Below are 16,179 nucleotides of genomic sequence, written 5' to 3' on the forward strand. Positions count from 1 at the left end.
TCTTTTTTAATTATTATGTGCATATAGATTATTATTTTTAAATTTTTTAGTCTAATTTATAAAGAGGTCATTTATATTTATTTAGAACTTCAACTGTTGGATCCAAATCTGACTTTTCCTCTCCTTTTTTTTTTTTTTTTTTTCCCTTTTTCTTATGGTTTCTTGAGCAGAATTTTCTTTCTTGAGCTTCTGATTAGAGTTTGATGTGATTTTTTTTTGCAGAGATTTAGGTAGATTGCGTCGGATCGGTGCGAAATCCTCCACCGCTGGTTCGAATAACTTGCGAGCCGATCACGAGCTGAACTTTTCGAGCTCGTCGCCAGATCGAGCCGAATACGAGCCGACCTTGAACACTATCGAGCCGAACATGAGCCGACCTTGAACACTATCGAGCCGATCTCCAGCTGGTCGTGTTTGGCTCGTTGACAGCCCTACTAGTACGATGTGTGGTACGAGGATGACCATTTTGCATTTGTTATCATGTCGTATTTTGTAGCATAGGCTTTTCTATGCATCAATTGCGTGCGTAGGTTAGTACGACATTGGCATGTCATATCCTGGGTAGCAATTTTTTGTAGTTGTAATCGAAGATGAATTCTCTGGGTTTGATCTGATGTTGTAGAAGATTGTGAGCTTGGACAAAGGAAGAGCAGATGTGCTGTGTTGTCTGCTTCTAATTTGGTAGGATATTTGAATTGTTTTGACACCTCTTGGATATTGGCGCTATCTATATTAGAAGAAATGCCATACCACACGCGCTGCTCGGCAAGGGTTGATTCATTTTGATGAGATCGACGGTTGCTTAGGAAAAAGACTGATTTCTTCAATTTGTATCCTTCTACTTCTTTAAATTCATACAATTGTTGGGAAGTTTGGCGAAATTCGCGACAATTAGTAAGTTGATTGCATATATTTATTTATCTTTAGCATCATTCATTCATTTGCATAATTGTTTTGGCAAAATTGAGGGTTGATGTGGGAAGACATGGTTTTCACCAAACTTTAATTTTAACTTAATGAAATGGAGCATATCATTTTCGAGAATTGATTAAACTATTCATTGACTAGAAAAAATCATGCAAAAGCACATTTTGCAACATTTAAAATAAATACATTAGAGGAAACTCCAAAAAATTTCCCTGCCAATATGTTGGATGAAACTTGCTAGCAGCAAGTTGTGCCTTGTTGCACTTAGGCATAGTACGTACCCCAGTGCATACATGCCATGGCAAAACAGCATTTCCTCTATTCTAGTTCTATCATCTTTCTTATTCTTTTCAACTAATTTTATGACCAGTTTGACTTTGGAGGTTTGGCCCTTTAGTGCTTGAGGCAAAACTAAAACTACTAAAACTAAAGCAGGAAACTTTACCCTCAGCTGGTCTTGTAGAAAGCCTCTCTCTTACTAGATTTGTTTTATTCAGAGTTATGACTCCAAGAATAGACGCTAACACTAGACACTTGATGGTAGAAGGCTTTATCGAGGGTTAAATAGGCAGAGATCCCAATAGAACACTATTTTTTCAGAATGAATATTATGAGTTCAAGGATTTAGATGATCATCAAATTTCCAGCTGATTATTTAAGAAGCGAAGTTTAAAGTGCACACATATTCCTTCGTGCAAGCATTTCCTTATGCCCCCCACTAGTAAGTAAGTAGTAACCATCTGAAGTTGACATGCAATTGTTGAAGCCTTTTACTCCTTTTGTTCTTGGTTCCCGAACCTTATTACAGATTTCTTTTTTTTTTTTTTTTTTTTTTTGAGAGGCTAATTTTCCAGCTTTATTTATGTAGCTTTTAATCCAAGCTGGTGGTTTCTTGTTTTGTTTTTCAGGTGGTTCTTCACGTGAAACATCTGTTATTGCTGTTGTGCTAGAAGCTGGTGAAGTGTATATTGTAGTTAGCTTGTCAATACGTAATGACACTCAGGTAATCTATGTTGACCCAACAACTGGCTTGTTGTGTTATACTGGGAAGCACGGGCATGATCTATTTAAATCGGAAGAGGAGGCTTTAAATTACATTACTGATGGATCAAGGCTATTATGTAAGAGTACTACATATGCTAGAGCTATTTTGGGTTACTCAGTGTTAGGAAGTTTTGGATTGCTTTTAGTTGCTACAAGGCTTAGTGCTACGGTTCCAACTCTTCCTGGAGGAGGGTGCATATATACAGTGACAGAGTCACAGTGGATTAGGATTCAGCTTCAGAATCCTCAACCCCAAGGCAAAGGCGAACTTAAAAATATCCAAGATTTGGCTGAGCTTGACATCGATGGAAAGCACTATTTCTGTGAAACGAGGGATATTACCCGGCCATTTCCAAGCTGTATGACCTTACAAAATCCAGATGATGAGTTTGTTTGGAATGGATGGATTTTAAAGCCCTTCAAGGATATTGGCTTGGCACAACATTGTGTCATCCTTTTGCAGGTTCAACATCCCATTGCTCTGTCTATAGTGTTCCCGTTTATCTTCCTTGCTTTTAGGTTAATACGTACTGTCATATATATGTCTGCATAGAAAATCATTTTCCCGATTTCTGTTATCATCTATTGTCATCATAGATTTACATTTACAAACTTCACATGATTCTTTGTCGAATTCTTTGTGAAAAAATAAATGCACACATACAAACCGTATGCTTGTAGGCACGAACATACATAGTTGGGTATATAACCCAGTATGCTTGATTGTTTATTTTTAAAAGCTTCAAATATTCAAAATCAGGTCTAATGTTATTGATAATTTGATAGTTGATTCAAATGCCCTAATATTGAATCTTTGGTGGGAACTCAAGGCTTTGGTACTTCTGAAAGAAGCCTCACCTATTTCTGTTTATTAATATGATGTACGTATGTATATAATAAGTATTATGTTACACTAGCATAATGTTCCCCACTTTTGCACAAGTGAGGTTGAATGATGACATCCCAGGAACCAAAATTTAAATTTAAGATTTAAGGGGCTTGTAGTTTTTTTTTTTTTTTTTTTTAAACATGTGTTGTCATTTATTTTACAAGTAATAGTCGATTACATATTTATAATAATACTTCAATAAGGGCTGCTATTTCATGCGTAAGAAGTAAGCTTCAAAAATTAAGTGATGCAGGACAAATTAGGAAAATCCTAATCTATCTTACTAGTGATGAGCCCAAAATCAATTTAAAACGAAATTTAGAATTTTCCAAAAATTTTAGATTTTTTTAATTTATAAAAGAATTAATGAATTTTTAAATCAATTTTTGTAATTAAAAAAAGGAAAAAAATCTGAAGTAGTATGGCTGCAAGAAGAAGGTTCTGACAATTTTTTTTTGTATTTTTTTTAAAAAAGAGAATCGAATAAAATAGCCAATAATAGAGAAAGCAAATTAAGAAGAAGAATAAGATGGAAATAGAGAAAAGTAGAAAAGAAGAAGAAGAGAAAGAGAAGATAGAACTTCTTAGAAAGAAGAATCTTGCCGGCACACATGATAGAGAAGGGGAGGGGTAGAAGATACCATGACCGCAGTCAAAACGTAAACTCGAATTTTATTCCATCATAACTTGTCTCCAAATTATAAGGCATAGGCTATATTAATAACCTTCCAAACATAATCCTAATCTAATTCAAATTTCACTATTTTAGGGATCTTTCCTAATTTGATATATCTATAAAAACCTAAAGCATATCTCTAATTTTTAGAGATTTATTTCCATATGATAAATCCTAAAAAAAATCTTTAAAAACAACTAAAACAAATTAACAAACAAAATAATTCCGAAAATTAGATAAGAAATTAAAACCTAAACGACTCAATCAACAAATTGACTCAAATAAATAAAAGATGACTCGATTGAACCCTCTTTGAATCTGGTTCTGGATCATTAAGGACCTTCTATGTGTATGTCTCTTAGATGTTGTGGATGCTTATGGGTATGACTCCAATGTTGTGGATGCTTTTACAGTCTCCATGTGTAAAAGTGCGCAACTTTTCAATGGTACCAATGATTCTGTACTCATGAACATTTGGCATCTATATATCTATACACAACTATTTCTGCATTCTGTGTGCATTGTATCCTTGTTTTTGATGATTTACTATAGTGCTAAAAGCGTATCGTGTTTTATTTGTAGTATTTGTATATATCATAGGAATGTCCATCCATCATAGTTCATACTGACAGCATCATGGGCTTGTTGTTGATGAGAGCATCTGTTAATACTAAAAGGCATGGTTCACTCTCTGTCCATCTATTCGGTGCTCTCGATGCACCATAGATCCAATAAAAGAATAAAATTTATTTTAATTGATATATCAAAATTTTATAATTTTTAATATATAGACATTTGAAATACTATAAAATAAATTTAATTAATTAAAATTTATTTTTCACATTTCTATCGTACAAATTCATTGGTGTATATGAAATGTACTCATACACCAGGTGCAGGCAATAATTCCCAATAGCTAGGAGCCATTCTTTGTGTCCGGTCTATTGGTGCACCATGGAACCACTAAAAAGAGTAATTTTATTTTAATGGATATGTCTTAAATTTATAAATATTTACGTATGGACATTTAAAATATTATAAAATAAAATAATTAATTAAATCTTAGTTTTGACATCTCTATTATACAAATTTACTGGTGTGTACGAGATATGTATATACACTGGGTGCAGTCATTAAGTCCGACTATAGGCCATTTTGAAATCGACCCCTCAACTATGTTAATTTGATTAATATCTCGTCAACTTCTAATTGTTTTGATTTGAATTATTTTTCTAAATTGATTTAAAGCTAAGATTTAAGAGCTTCATTCCCTACCAACTATTAACAAATTGGAGTACTCTCCCCACTTTCTGTCCATTATCTATTGTAAGTCCTAAATTTTAGAAGAATTATCTCTAATTTCTCCAACGTTTTTTTTAACTTTTGAGAACTATTTCATACTTAATTTTACTAAAGTTAGGGATTAGGGATTTCTTACAAAATTAAATATATGTTTCTAAATTATAGAAAAAAACATCATAAAGTCAATCAATTTAAAAACTATGAGTTAGGTAAAACCTTTTTATTTTATCATAATATTTTCAATTCTTGACATTGCTTGCATGGGTCGACAAAATCACCTAAAAAGAGTTAGAAAAATGAGAAACAATGATGCAACAAATAAACCTCATTTTATTTTTGAATGCAATTTTCTTTTATTTTGTAGGTTCGTGTTTGATTCGGACTTAAATCATTTAGTTTTAGTTGATTTGGCTAACCCAAACCCTTTTCTCCAATAAACAAGAAAACAATCCCAAAAAAGACTTTTGGAATTCCCCAAAATAAGACCTTTGAAATTCCCCAAAATAAGACCTTTGAAGTTCCCAAAATTGCTTTGTTTTCTATGCATGACTCTTAGGTGACCGTGTTATGTTGAAAACGAAAAGATAATAATTTATTATAGGAGGGTTCTCAACACTATAAATACATGGTTCTCGAAGCCTTAAGGGAGATATATTTGGATGAATAGAAAATTCTACTCTCACTCTTTATTCTTGGCGCTCTACTTTCCGGCGAGATCATCGACGCTTCTTCCTCGCGCTGAGATCGTCTTCTTCCTCAACTTGATCGTTGTTGCTTCTTCCTCGTGACAAGATCGGCTTCTACTTCTACCCCTCTTCTTCCGAGTCACTACCTCATCTTCTTCTTCCCTGTTGCCGAAGTTCTACCCGTGGTGTACCGCCCTCCTCGTCGATCTTGGATCCTCGGCAATCGTGTGAACGGTGCACTTTTTGTATCTGACATCTCCTGACATCCTATTGTCCCCTTTTAATCTAGCCTTTCACCATTACCAACCATATTTGCCAAACAATCAAACCTAAAGTTTTAAGTCTGATAAAGCCGAATTTACCTTTTGGAACTATTTTATGTATTTTCAGTTGGTTGTTATTATCTCATATATTGAAGGTTTGTCATCATCTTAGTATTACTTCAATTTGATTTTAATATTTGTCTTGCTGAAATTTTTGCTTCCTTGCTTAAAGTTCGTCGGAATTGATAAATTGAACCTAGTTTTACCTTTAAACAAAAGCAAACTTGAAAATTCAATTTTGGCAACCTCTCGATTTGCATCAATTGGTATCAGAGCAAGTTCTTTTCGTGGGAGCGTTTGTTTTGATCTAAACAACTTTTTCTTGGTATTCAACTTTGGGCCAAAATATTTCAAAAAAAAAAAGCATCACTTTTTGATCAACTTGTAAGCATTTGGTATGGCAGACAGTCGTGAAAATCCTCGTGATTGGAGAGAAGCATATGAGAAACAACAAGATTCCATGAAAAGCATGCAAAATCAAATGAATAACATTCAACAACTATTGGAAAGATTAACTATGCAACAACAAACTGCAGTTGGAGAAGATTCGGAAAGTGACCCTGATTTTGACAATCGTACTTTACTTGCTAGAAGAAATTCTCTTTTTCAAACTCAAGGAAATATACATCGATGGGATCAGGGCATTAAAATGAATGTGAGTGAGTTCGAGGGTAAATTACAACGTGAAGATTTTGTGGATTGGCTAGACAAAATAGAACAATTTTTTGAATGGAAAGAATTACCTGATGACAAAAAAGTTAAATTTGTCTCCCTTAAATTGAAAGGACATGCCTTAGTGTGGTGGAAACAAGTTCAAAATGATAGGGTTAGAAAGGGTAAAGAAAAGATTGCCTCGTGGGAAAGAATTAAAGAAAACTTAAAGGAAAATTCTTACCGATTGATTATCGTCAAACTATTTTTCAAAAATTACACAATCTTAAACAAGAGTCTAAATTGGTACAGGAATATACTGAAGAATTTTACACCCTTCAAGCTTGTAATGAACTTAAAGAGGACGAAGAACAGCTAATAGCTCGCTATCTAGCCGGTCTTCGAACTAAAATCCAAGATGAGTTAGCCCTTTTAACTTTCTACAGGGTCGACATGGCTTATAGTCATGCACTTAAGGCTGAGAATAAACTTAAAAGACAAACCTTTCGTCAGGGAAGTGTGAGCGTAAAGAACACCATAGGAACTAAGCCTATCCCAAAGAACGATAGTCAAATCTTTTCAAGACCTATTCAAGACCTTAAGGGCAAAGAAATTTTAGGTGCAAAACTCGTTGAATCTGGCATCATTTGTTATAAATGTAACAACCCTGGACATAAATCCTCTGATTGCCCTCTGAGAAAATTTGATTCTAGAGCCAATCTAATAGAAAGTCATGAAGAGAATGAAAATGGGGAAGAAACTTTAGAACAAGAAGCCGTTGATGAGATTTCCGAAGAATCTCCTGATCAAGGTTTAAAGTGCCGTGGCACGGGGGCGTGCCGTTACAGCCCTGGCACGGTACGGCACGGGCACGCTTGCGTGCCGACACGTGGCACGCTTGCGTGCCGACAGATACGCACGACCTCCTACTGGCACGCTTTGGCACGGATTTTTTTTGATTTTTTTGATTCCAATAAACTCTTATAATATTATTTTGAAAGATTTAAATAAATTATTATTTATATTTGCTATATATACCTTATTATACTCATCAATTAACATGCATGTAAGCTTTTTGTAAGTAAAATACAATTATACCTGATATAGAATAAAAATTAAAATACAATAATAAAATTCACAAGTATAATAATTATTTAAATTTACATCTTTACATAGAGATGACTGCTTAATTCCACATAGATTGTCGCGCTTGATCATATGGCATACTGTCATTTGCAGATACAAGATTTATATGACAATGTTGATATAAGTATTGCTGGTGTTGTGAGAAAGTCATATATTCCCGATATACGTCATTGTATTGTCGGAGATAACTTGCATATGCAACTGGATCGTGGATATAATGGACAACAGTCATCTGTGGCATATTGACTGAAGCATCATAAGGATATGGATTGCATGGAATAGAAGAACCATAATGTGGATATGCATGAGTGGACGTAGATTCGCCGTATGAGCTTTCACTATATCCAGGGATGGATTGGGATTCACTCTGAGTGCCATAAATTGATGAATCATAATCAAATATCTCTCCATATAGGCCATGTCGATATGAGGGATGCGATGATATTGAAGTACTATCAAACTGTGTGCAAAGTATCATCCCTTCGTGGAGGTCTAGTTGATATTGCCTCCAAACCTTCTCTCATCTTCCCATAATCTTGTTGTGAGGACCTCCTATCTTTTCGACGATCATATACCACTCCGGATGTTTGACGTGGTCAAGACCCATGATCAGCATCTTGAGTGGCATGTGTGAAGTTTTGCTCTTCAGAAAATATAAGGCCAGGACCACCTCCACTCTCCTGTTGTGTTGGTGGAATGAAGTCACCACCATCCTCACTGCTATTAGTGGTATCATCATCATCACTACATTTATCTTTAGACTGTGGTAATTCAGAATCTGCTGGCGTCGATGTATCACTATCATCATCTTGTGGGAGTGCATCAGCTGCATCTAATGGATCCATCGATGTCATACTTTTTTTACTTTTACCACTTCAGACTGTCGTTGAAGGCCTCTTTGCGGTATAACACGTTTTCCCCTTTCCAGATTGACTCTAAGTATGACGTGAACGACCATATCCAGGTCCTTGCATAAGACGTTCGAATTCTGCATCAGAGTCATGTGCAGGATTTTGGGATTCTTCGTCCAAAGCCGTTTGTTCTTCCACATTACCTTGAGACCTTCCTATGTTCTTGTCAGTCCATCTTTCAGCATCACTAATTCCTGCTTCATCAGCAATTATTCTGAATGGTCGTGGTGGATCTCCAGGCTCATCGAGTAATGGGTCCTCTTGATTGTCTCTATCTTGTAGCCAATCAAGTACGGAGTCTGATTTATCATTGATAAAACTTGCATCCAAGGGATCATAAGTTTTTAATTCCTTTTCCTTATCATACTCCTCTTGCATGCATCTTAAACGGAGCCTCATATGAGCCTCATATTATAGTGGACATAAACTAGCTTCTCTAATCGAGCGTACGCTAATCGGTTACGCACTTTGGTATGTATAAGTGCGAACGTGCTCCAATTGCGTTCACATCCACTAGACGTTGTCGTTTGAGATAAGACACGCACAACAATCTTTTTTAAATGCTTTGCTGATCCACCATATTATAGCCATCACTCAGCTGTACAATTAAAAGTTAAAAATATATCAAATAAGATTTATCGTCAACTGTAAACTGTCCAAATTATAGAGTTACTGGGATCGGTATTGTGTCTTCCGTTAATTGCACCCGCTTCACCAAAAGTTCCAGAGGATTCACGAAATATTTTTTCCTTTATTATGATAGTATAATAATCAGAAATCAGCATATTAACATCTAGCAAACTAATAATAATACATTGAAAAAATATTATACCTCACTTATGGCAAGAGCAGCATGTGTTGGATCCCTCTCCAATCTATTGATAACATTTCGTAATGCCTTCAACAGTTCATCATCAAATCCAAGATTATAACGATGATGGTATGACGGATTAAGATAATAACCTATCATTAAGAAAAAAATCACTCCATCAACAATACAAGACTACTAATGAACAATCAGTAATAAATAGTTTTGTTATAATTTATAACTTATCTACTAGGTGTAGATCCCGGCTCATCTGGACGTCCCAACGTCTGTCAATAATTTTTAGAAAAGATTGACACCGTAGCGGATTATTTTTTTTAATATTATCTTTAGCCATCCTCAGTTTATAATAGACATGTTCCATTTGAGGTATTTTTTTCTGATCCACTAAACGGAGGACCACATATAGCGGCTCCACAATATCAACAATCTCTTTCACATAATCCCAAAACTTGGCAGACAAAATTATTTGCTCAATCGATTTTCCATCAGCCGTGGAGGCATAACGAGATGTTTGCCATTCATTTGATGCAAACATGGACTTTAATCTATTTTTATTTTGAAGGATACTGTTTAGAGCAATAAAATTTGTTACAAATCGTGTGATACCAGGACGTACGAGTTCTCGTGCTGTGAATTTCACCATTAAAGCATGGACCCAAAGATGATTATACACATACTTAGATATACGTTGTGCAGTATCTATAGTTTTTTTCACCCGATTTGTCTCACCAAAGTTAGACATCATTAGGTTGATGCAATGCGCAGCACAAGGAGTCCAAAATAAATGTGGATGCCTTTGCATTAATAGTTTGCCAGCTTTCTTAAAGTTTGCACCATTGTCCGATAAAACTTGTACCACACATTTCTCACCAACCTCACGTAACACTTGTTCCAATAATGCATATATATAGTCAGCATCTTCAAATCGACCGGTTGCATCGATTGATTTGTGAAAGATCACCTTGCCATTACAATAAATTAAAAAATTTATAATGCTCATTTTTGTTGGTCCTGTCCAACTATCACACATCAAAGTCACACCATACATCTCCCACAGCTGTTTCAAGTTTTTTACCCATTCATGAATATCATTGACCTCGGCGTCAAGGTATTTGCCAGAGATCTCATACGGCGTTGGGGGTTCAACTCCTTGACCCTCTTTTTGTATGGTAGCAATCATGGATCTATAATATAAAGTACTTGCTGCATGGGAAGGAATATAACTAAAGTGAAAAAACTTTGCTATTGCTCTACCAATTCTACCTTTTTTATCTTTTTTTAACATTGCATCTATACGCTGCTGTTGAGCATCTGAATGTGGAAATGCCATTGGGTTTATATCTATAATATTTGGATGTCTTCCACTTTTTTCTTTTGGTCATTTTTTAAATCTGTCGAACAAACGACTAACAGAACTACTGCGAGCTAAACCAGATGGTGCAGATCCAGACCCAGACCCACCACCGGCATCAAACTGAGAGCGTCCAAATTGTGCTCTATGTCGTTGGACTTCATCTTGCTGCCATCTTTCTTGTGCAGATGCTTCCATGGCAGCTCTAGTATCAGCATCTAATTCATCACTTCATATGGGTCAACAGGGGGATATTCTGCCGCTCGTTTATCTAGTTCATCTCGATCATCTCTTACTTTCTTTTTTGCTAATTTTGAAGATTCTAACTCAATTTTCATTGCATGTCTTATTTCCTGAGGGACTTTAGGGCAGTTCGATACTTCAGAAAAACCCCCAGCAATATGTTTCTTTAGGTGAGTGACACCTCCGCCCATTCCGACCATATTACAATAATTGCACTTCCAATGAAACCTATTCCCATCAATTATTTGTCCATGTTGCCAACCATAATTTTCTGATCGTTTAGGTGCCATTATGATCTATAATTATTGACATACAAACAAATAAAATAAAATCTATTTCAGAAAAATAAGAAAAAGAACGATATGATGAAGAAGGTATCATATCTACCAAGTACCAACTTTGAAAATTCTTTTGTTTTTATTTTTATTTTTTGATACATTTGAAAAAATTATAACAGATAAAATTATAGAAAATTTTATTTTTTTCCTAAAAACTTTTCAAGATTTGTATATTGATTCAATTATAAAACATATGATGACTAGAACAACCCAAATGGGACCGCAATTACATTCATAATTTTTTCCTTTTTTATTCTTTTAAAAAATATAGTATAAAATACAAAGTTAGCGAAATAGTTTTCTAAAATTTATATTTTCTTAAAATTAATTTAAATTTATTTATATTATTTTTTTAAAATTATTGCAGGTTATAATTTTCAAAATACAAAGACATCTTTTTTTTTTGCTATTTCTTTTGATCGTATTACTGCCTTTCTTTTATAAGATACAAAAACATATAAAATTATTTTTGTAATTATTTTTAAATATTTTTTTATTAAATTTTTTTTGAAAATTTGTTAGATCATCAAAAGAAATAGCAATAAACTAAATGACAAATAAATTAAATAAACTTAAATATCAATTGATTTCATTTAGCTTTTAATTTTATCAATATTTTATATCTTCTAATGCAAAAAAAGAAATTGTGATTGATGTTGTTTACCCTAATTCGCCGAACGCTTCACGGTGCGAGAAATTTTGATAAAATAATTTGCGAAAAGAAAGTGGATGTCTGTGCTGGATCAGATATGTCAATTAAAAATTAGCCCCTATATTTATAAATAAAAAATTTAAATTATAATATTTTTGACTTACCTAACAAGCAAATCTGCGATATGAAATGTCTTTGCCTTCTTTTCAAGCGACTTCTTTTCAAGCGACGAAAAAAAGAGGACAAAAATAATTTTAGGAAGACATGTAAGAATTGAAAAGAAAAAAGAGAGATGAGAAGAAAAGTTAAGGCTGCTAAGCACCGGCAAAAGAAAGAAAGGGGAAGAAAGAATACGAAGGAAAGAAAGATGGGCGCGGAGGTCAGGAGGCGGATTTGCATGAATTTATAATCTCACAGCCTTTGCATTATAGTTGTTTGGCCTTTGGGTTACCCAAAGGCCAAACAAAAAGACAAAAATTTAATTACGCTGTGGGCATGTGACATGATGCCCACAGCAACCCAAATGCCAAAGAAAAAGACAAAAAAAAAAACTTAGGCTGTGGGCATGTGACGGATGCCCACAGCAAAAGCAGATCCAAAGAGAAAAAAAAAAAGCAAAAGCAAACAAAAAAACAAAAGCCAAAAAAAAAAAAAAACAGGGGCACGGCACGCGGCACAGTGCCATGGCACATGACCGCGTGCCGCCTTGTCTCGAGCAGCACGGGTCGTGTGCCGCGGCACATGGGGGGGGGGTCGAAGACCCCCCCTGTACCGTGCCCTCTTCTTGGGGGCACGGTACGGCACGCCCCGTGCCGTACGGCAAGGGGCGGCACCTTATTCCTTGAAGTCAGGCCATTAAAGCACTCTTATTGGAAGTAAGGGTTAGCGTCTGTTAATCTGTCCTATTTTCATCAACTTTAGCATTCCTGATGCTTGGAAGAAGTATGATTATTACATTGCTTTTCCTGTATTGGTGGGCATGATGATAGCAGAACACTATATATTGAAGATAAATTATGTACTTGCAAATGAAACAAAATAGACTAAGGGCCTCTGAGTAATCTGTTGCTTTTAGCATTCTTGAATCTCGATATACCAATTGTATCATTGGAGTGGTTTGTTTATGGTAAAAATTCAATTTTAAAATTGTCATTGTGGATGTTTGGCCGTGCGGTGCGGACCACATTCACGGTGCGGCCCGCAGAGCGCGACGTTTGGCGCTTGCGGTTGCGTATGGATCTCCATGCATAATCACAACACGAAAGATGTGGCCCACTCATGAACCTCGGTAGAGATCCCTCTCTGATATCTACCTCGATTTCTCCTCCCCCTCATCCTAGACTTTTTTCAAAAATAACCCTGTGAAATTTGGTAATTGGGGAATTGGGGAAATAACCCTATAAAAACCAAAATTAGCAAAATAATCCTCTCTTCGCTACGTTGGAGCCACATCAAATTGTCACTCTGAAGACGGTGAATCGTTCACCGCTTGCAGAGAAGGCAGTGAATGATTCACCGTCTTTGTGATATAACTTAAAAAGGCGGTCGACGATTCACCGTATTTATCATTCACCGCCTTTAGTATAAACACCTCCGAACTGGTTAATTTAGGGTTTAGATGGGTGTGCAAAGTGGTTAGTTTAGGCATGGGTGTGCGAAGTGGGTTAAGTACACATAAGACGGATTACCGTCTTACTGAAGACCGTGAATCGTTAACCAACTTCATTGAAGACAGTGAATCGTTCACCGCCTTTTGTGCAAGCTCCTTTTTTATAAGTATTTAACGGTAATTTTTACTAGTTAGGAACATCAATTTGCACGACAACAAAAATTTCAACAATAAAGTTCAAAGAACAATAAGATATAACCAATTTGGTAAGAATATCAATAAAAACACAAAAAGTTTGTAAAAATATCAACTAAATAAAGAGGTATATAATATTGCACATGTTATATAAACTGTTCGATCCAAATCACATAAATGTTAGCCTCGAGATCTTTCTCTCCCTCGACGTCCTCGGCTACGTCCGCGTGCACGCCCATGTCCACGTCCATGTCCACGTCTATGTCTACGCCCATGATCAACATCGAGCTCAACAGGATGTACGTCATAAAGTGGCTCGATACTTGCCATCTGATCGAGATCCTCGATAATGATGTCCCCATGATGCTCTGGAATCGCCCGAGTCTTCTCTGCCACAGGAAAAGCAATGTAATAATCACATTTCTTCCAAGCATCAGGGATGCTAAAGTTGATGAAAATAGGACAGATTAATAGACGCTAAGCCTTGCTTCCAATAAGAGTGCTTTAATGGCCTGACTTGCCCACTAGTAGTCTATAGTAGCTACTTTGCAGGTTACTTTAATGACCCGACTAGCCCACTAGTCTTAGCTACTTTATTGGCCCAACTCGCTGACTCAAAATGCTTAAACTTTGCTCGTACTAATGTACTAGTTGTATTTATGGCTCTCAAATATATCCAATATGGGCCTTCTATAGGGGAACCACAAACTCTCCTCTTTCTAGACCTTGACATCTTTGTTAGGACATAATTCAGGACCATCAAACAATGTGAGATTCTAGAGGTAGCTCCTAGGGATTGGTAACTTGGCTCTAATACCATATGTAACAACCCAACTAGCCACTAGTATTAGCTACTCATGGGTTCAACTCACCAGCCCAAAATGCTTAAGCCCAAATTACTGGCATTACTATATTATTCACATATATGGCCCTTAAACACTTAAAATATACAATATGGGACTATTTTGGGGTGCCGCAAATACAACAAAAAAATGTTTATACCAATTTAGATAGCTTATAGTTGATTTTAATAGAGTTCTAAAACAACTAAATTAAATGTCAAAGTTTTAAGGAAATGTTCTCTATAAATATTTACATATTTGTGTGTGTATGCATTTTGCGCGTCTATACTGCATATTATTGCATGGACATTATTGATTTTTCACAATGGACTATTCATGTGAGTGTTAAAAAAATTTAAAAGCGTTTGCGTTAGACGAGGGGATTATATGTTAAAAAAAACTGAGATTAAAGGTTCTATACTCCTTAGAAATCATAAAGATTTCTAATTAATTACGCCTATTCATATTTAGACAACCTCCGATTAAGCTGGTCAATTATGATAATTAGCAAAACATAATGCATTTCTTTTATTACTCTTGTACATCGGTGTACAAAATTAATACAACTGAAAAAGAGAAAAAGTGACAATTATCATCTCTCTACTTCTCTCCTTTTCAAGATATTTCTCCAAACAATGTCGGCCATGCATCATGCAGCTTTTTTTGGTATTTCATCGAGCATTTGACACGCACATAGGTAATGTGCAAGTTGCCTTTGACATTTCATTGAATACTTGGCACGTGTACATGAACAATGCAGCTGCTCAAGTTTTCTTTGACATTCTGTAGTATGCACACCATTTTTGGCATTTCATCGAACGCTTAGCGCGCGTACATGAACAACGCGCTATGCACAAATTCTTTTTGGCACTTTGTCTAACACTTGGCGTGTGCGTATAAATTATCCATCACGCACAGCTTGTTTTTGACAAAAGCCAATTCAAAATAGTTGCAATCAATAATTTGATTGGAGCTTTCCGTCGACGGCTAAGCGTCAAACGGAATAGTCGTCGTCGTCGTCGTCGTCTACCGCTAACGGCTAAGCGTCAAGCGGATGATGATCGTTGTCGTCGGCTTTACCGCCGACGGCTAAGCGTCAAGCGGATCGTCGTTGTCGTTGTGGTTTACCGCCGACGGGTAAGCGTCAAGCGGATGATCATAGTCGTCGTTGCCTTTACTGCCGACGGCTAAGCGTCAAGCGTATCGTCGTCGTCGTTGTCGTTGTCGTCGTCGTCTTCTACCGCCGACGGCGAAGCGTCAAGCGGATGATCCTCGTCGTCGCTGTCGTCGTCTACCGCCGACGGCTATGCGTCAAGCGGATGATCATCGTCGTCGTTGTCGTCGTCTACCGCCGACGGCTATGCGTCAAGCGGATGATCGTTGTCGTCGTTGCCGTCGTTTACCGCCGACGGGTAAGCGTCAAACGGATGATCCTCGTCGTCGTTGTCGTCGTCTACCGTCGACGGCTATGCGTCAAGCGGATGATCATCTTCGTCGTTGTCGTCTTACCGCCGACGGCTAAGCGTCAAGCGGATCGTCGTCGTCGTCGTTGTCGTTACCGTCGA

At 36.4% G+C, this 16,179-nt stretch overlaps 1 protein-coding gene and 1 long non-coding RNA gene across 2 annotated transcripts in view; one reads left to right on the forward strand and one right to left on the reverse strand.

Moving 5' to 3' along the window:
* LOC109716682 (probable phosphoinositide phosphatase SAC9) overlaps nucleotides 219-16,179 on the forward strand; it is a 62,949-nt gene continuing 46,988 nt past the window's right edge. Inside the window, 2 exon segments of the mRNA XM_020242227.1 lie at nucleotides 219-449; nucleotides 1,836-2,434. Coding sequence (XP_020097816.1) covers nucleotides 443-449; nucleotides 1,836-2,434 — 606 coding nt within the window. The 5' untranslated portion in view covers nucleotides 219-442.
* LOC109716439 lies at nucleotides 8,659-9,537 on the reverse strand. The gene is made up of 3 exons (XR_002217925.1): nucleotides 9,388-9,537; nucleotides 9,229-9,304; nucleotides 8,659-9,153 (listed from the first exon to the last, which is right to left on the reverse strand). It is a non-coding gene; the product is annotated as an uncharacterized LOC109716439 (long non-coding RNA).

The sequence above is a fragment of the Ananas comosus genome, linkage group 10 (genome assembly GCF_001540865.1).
Source record: "Ananas comosus cultivar F153 linkage group 10, ASM154086v1, whole genome shotgun sequence".
Classification (NCBI taxonomy): domain Eukaryota; kingdom Viridiplantae; phylum Streptophyta; class Magnoliopsida; order Poales; family Bromeliaceae; genus Ananas; species Ananas comosus.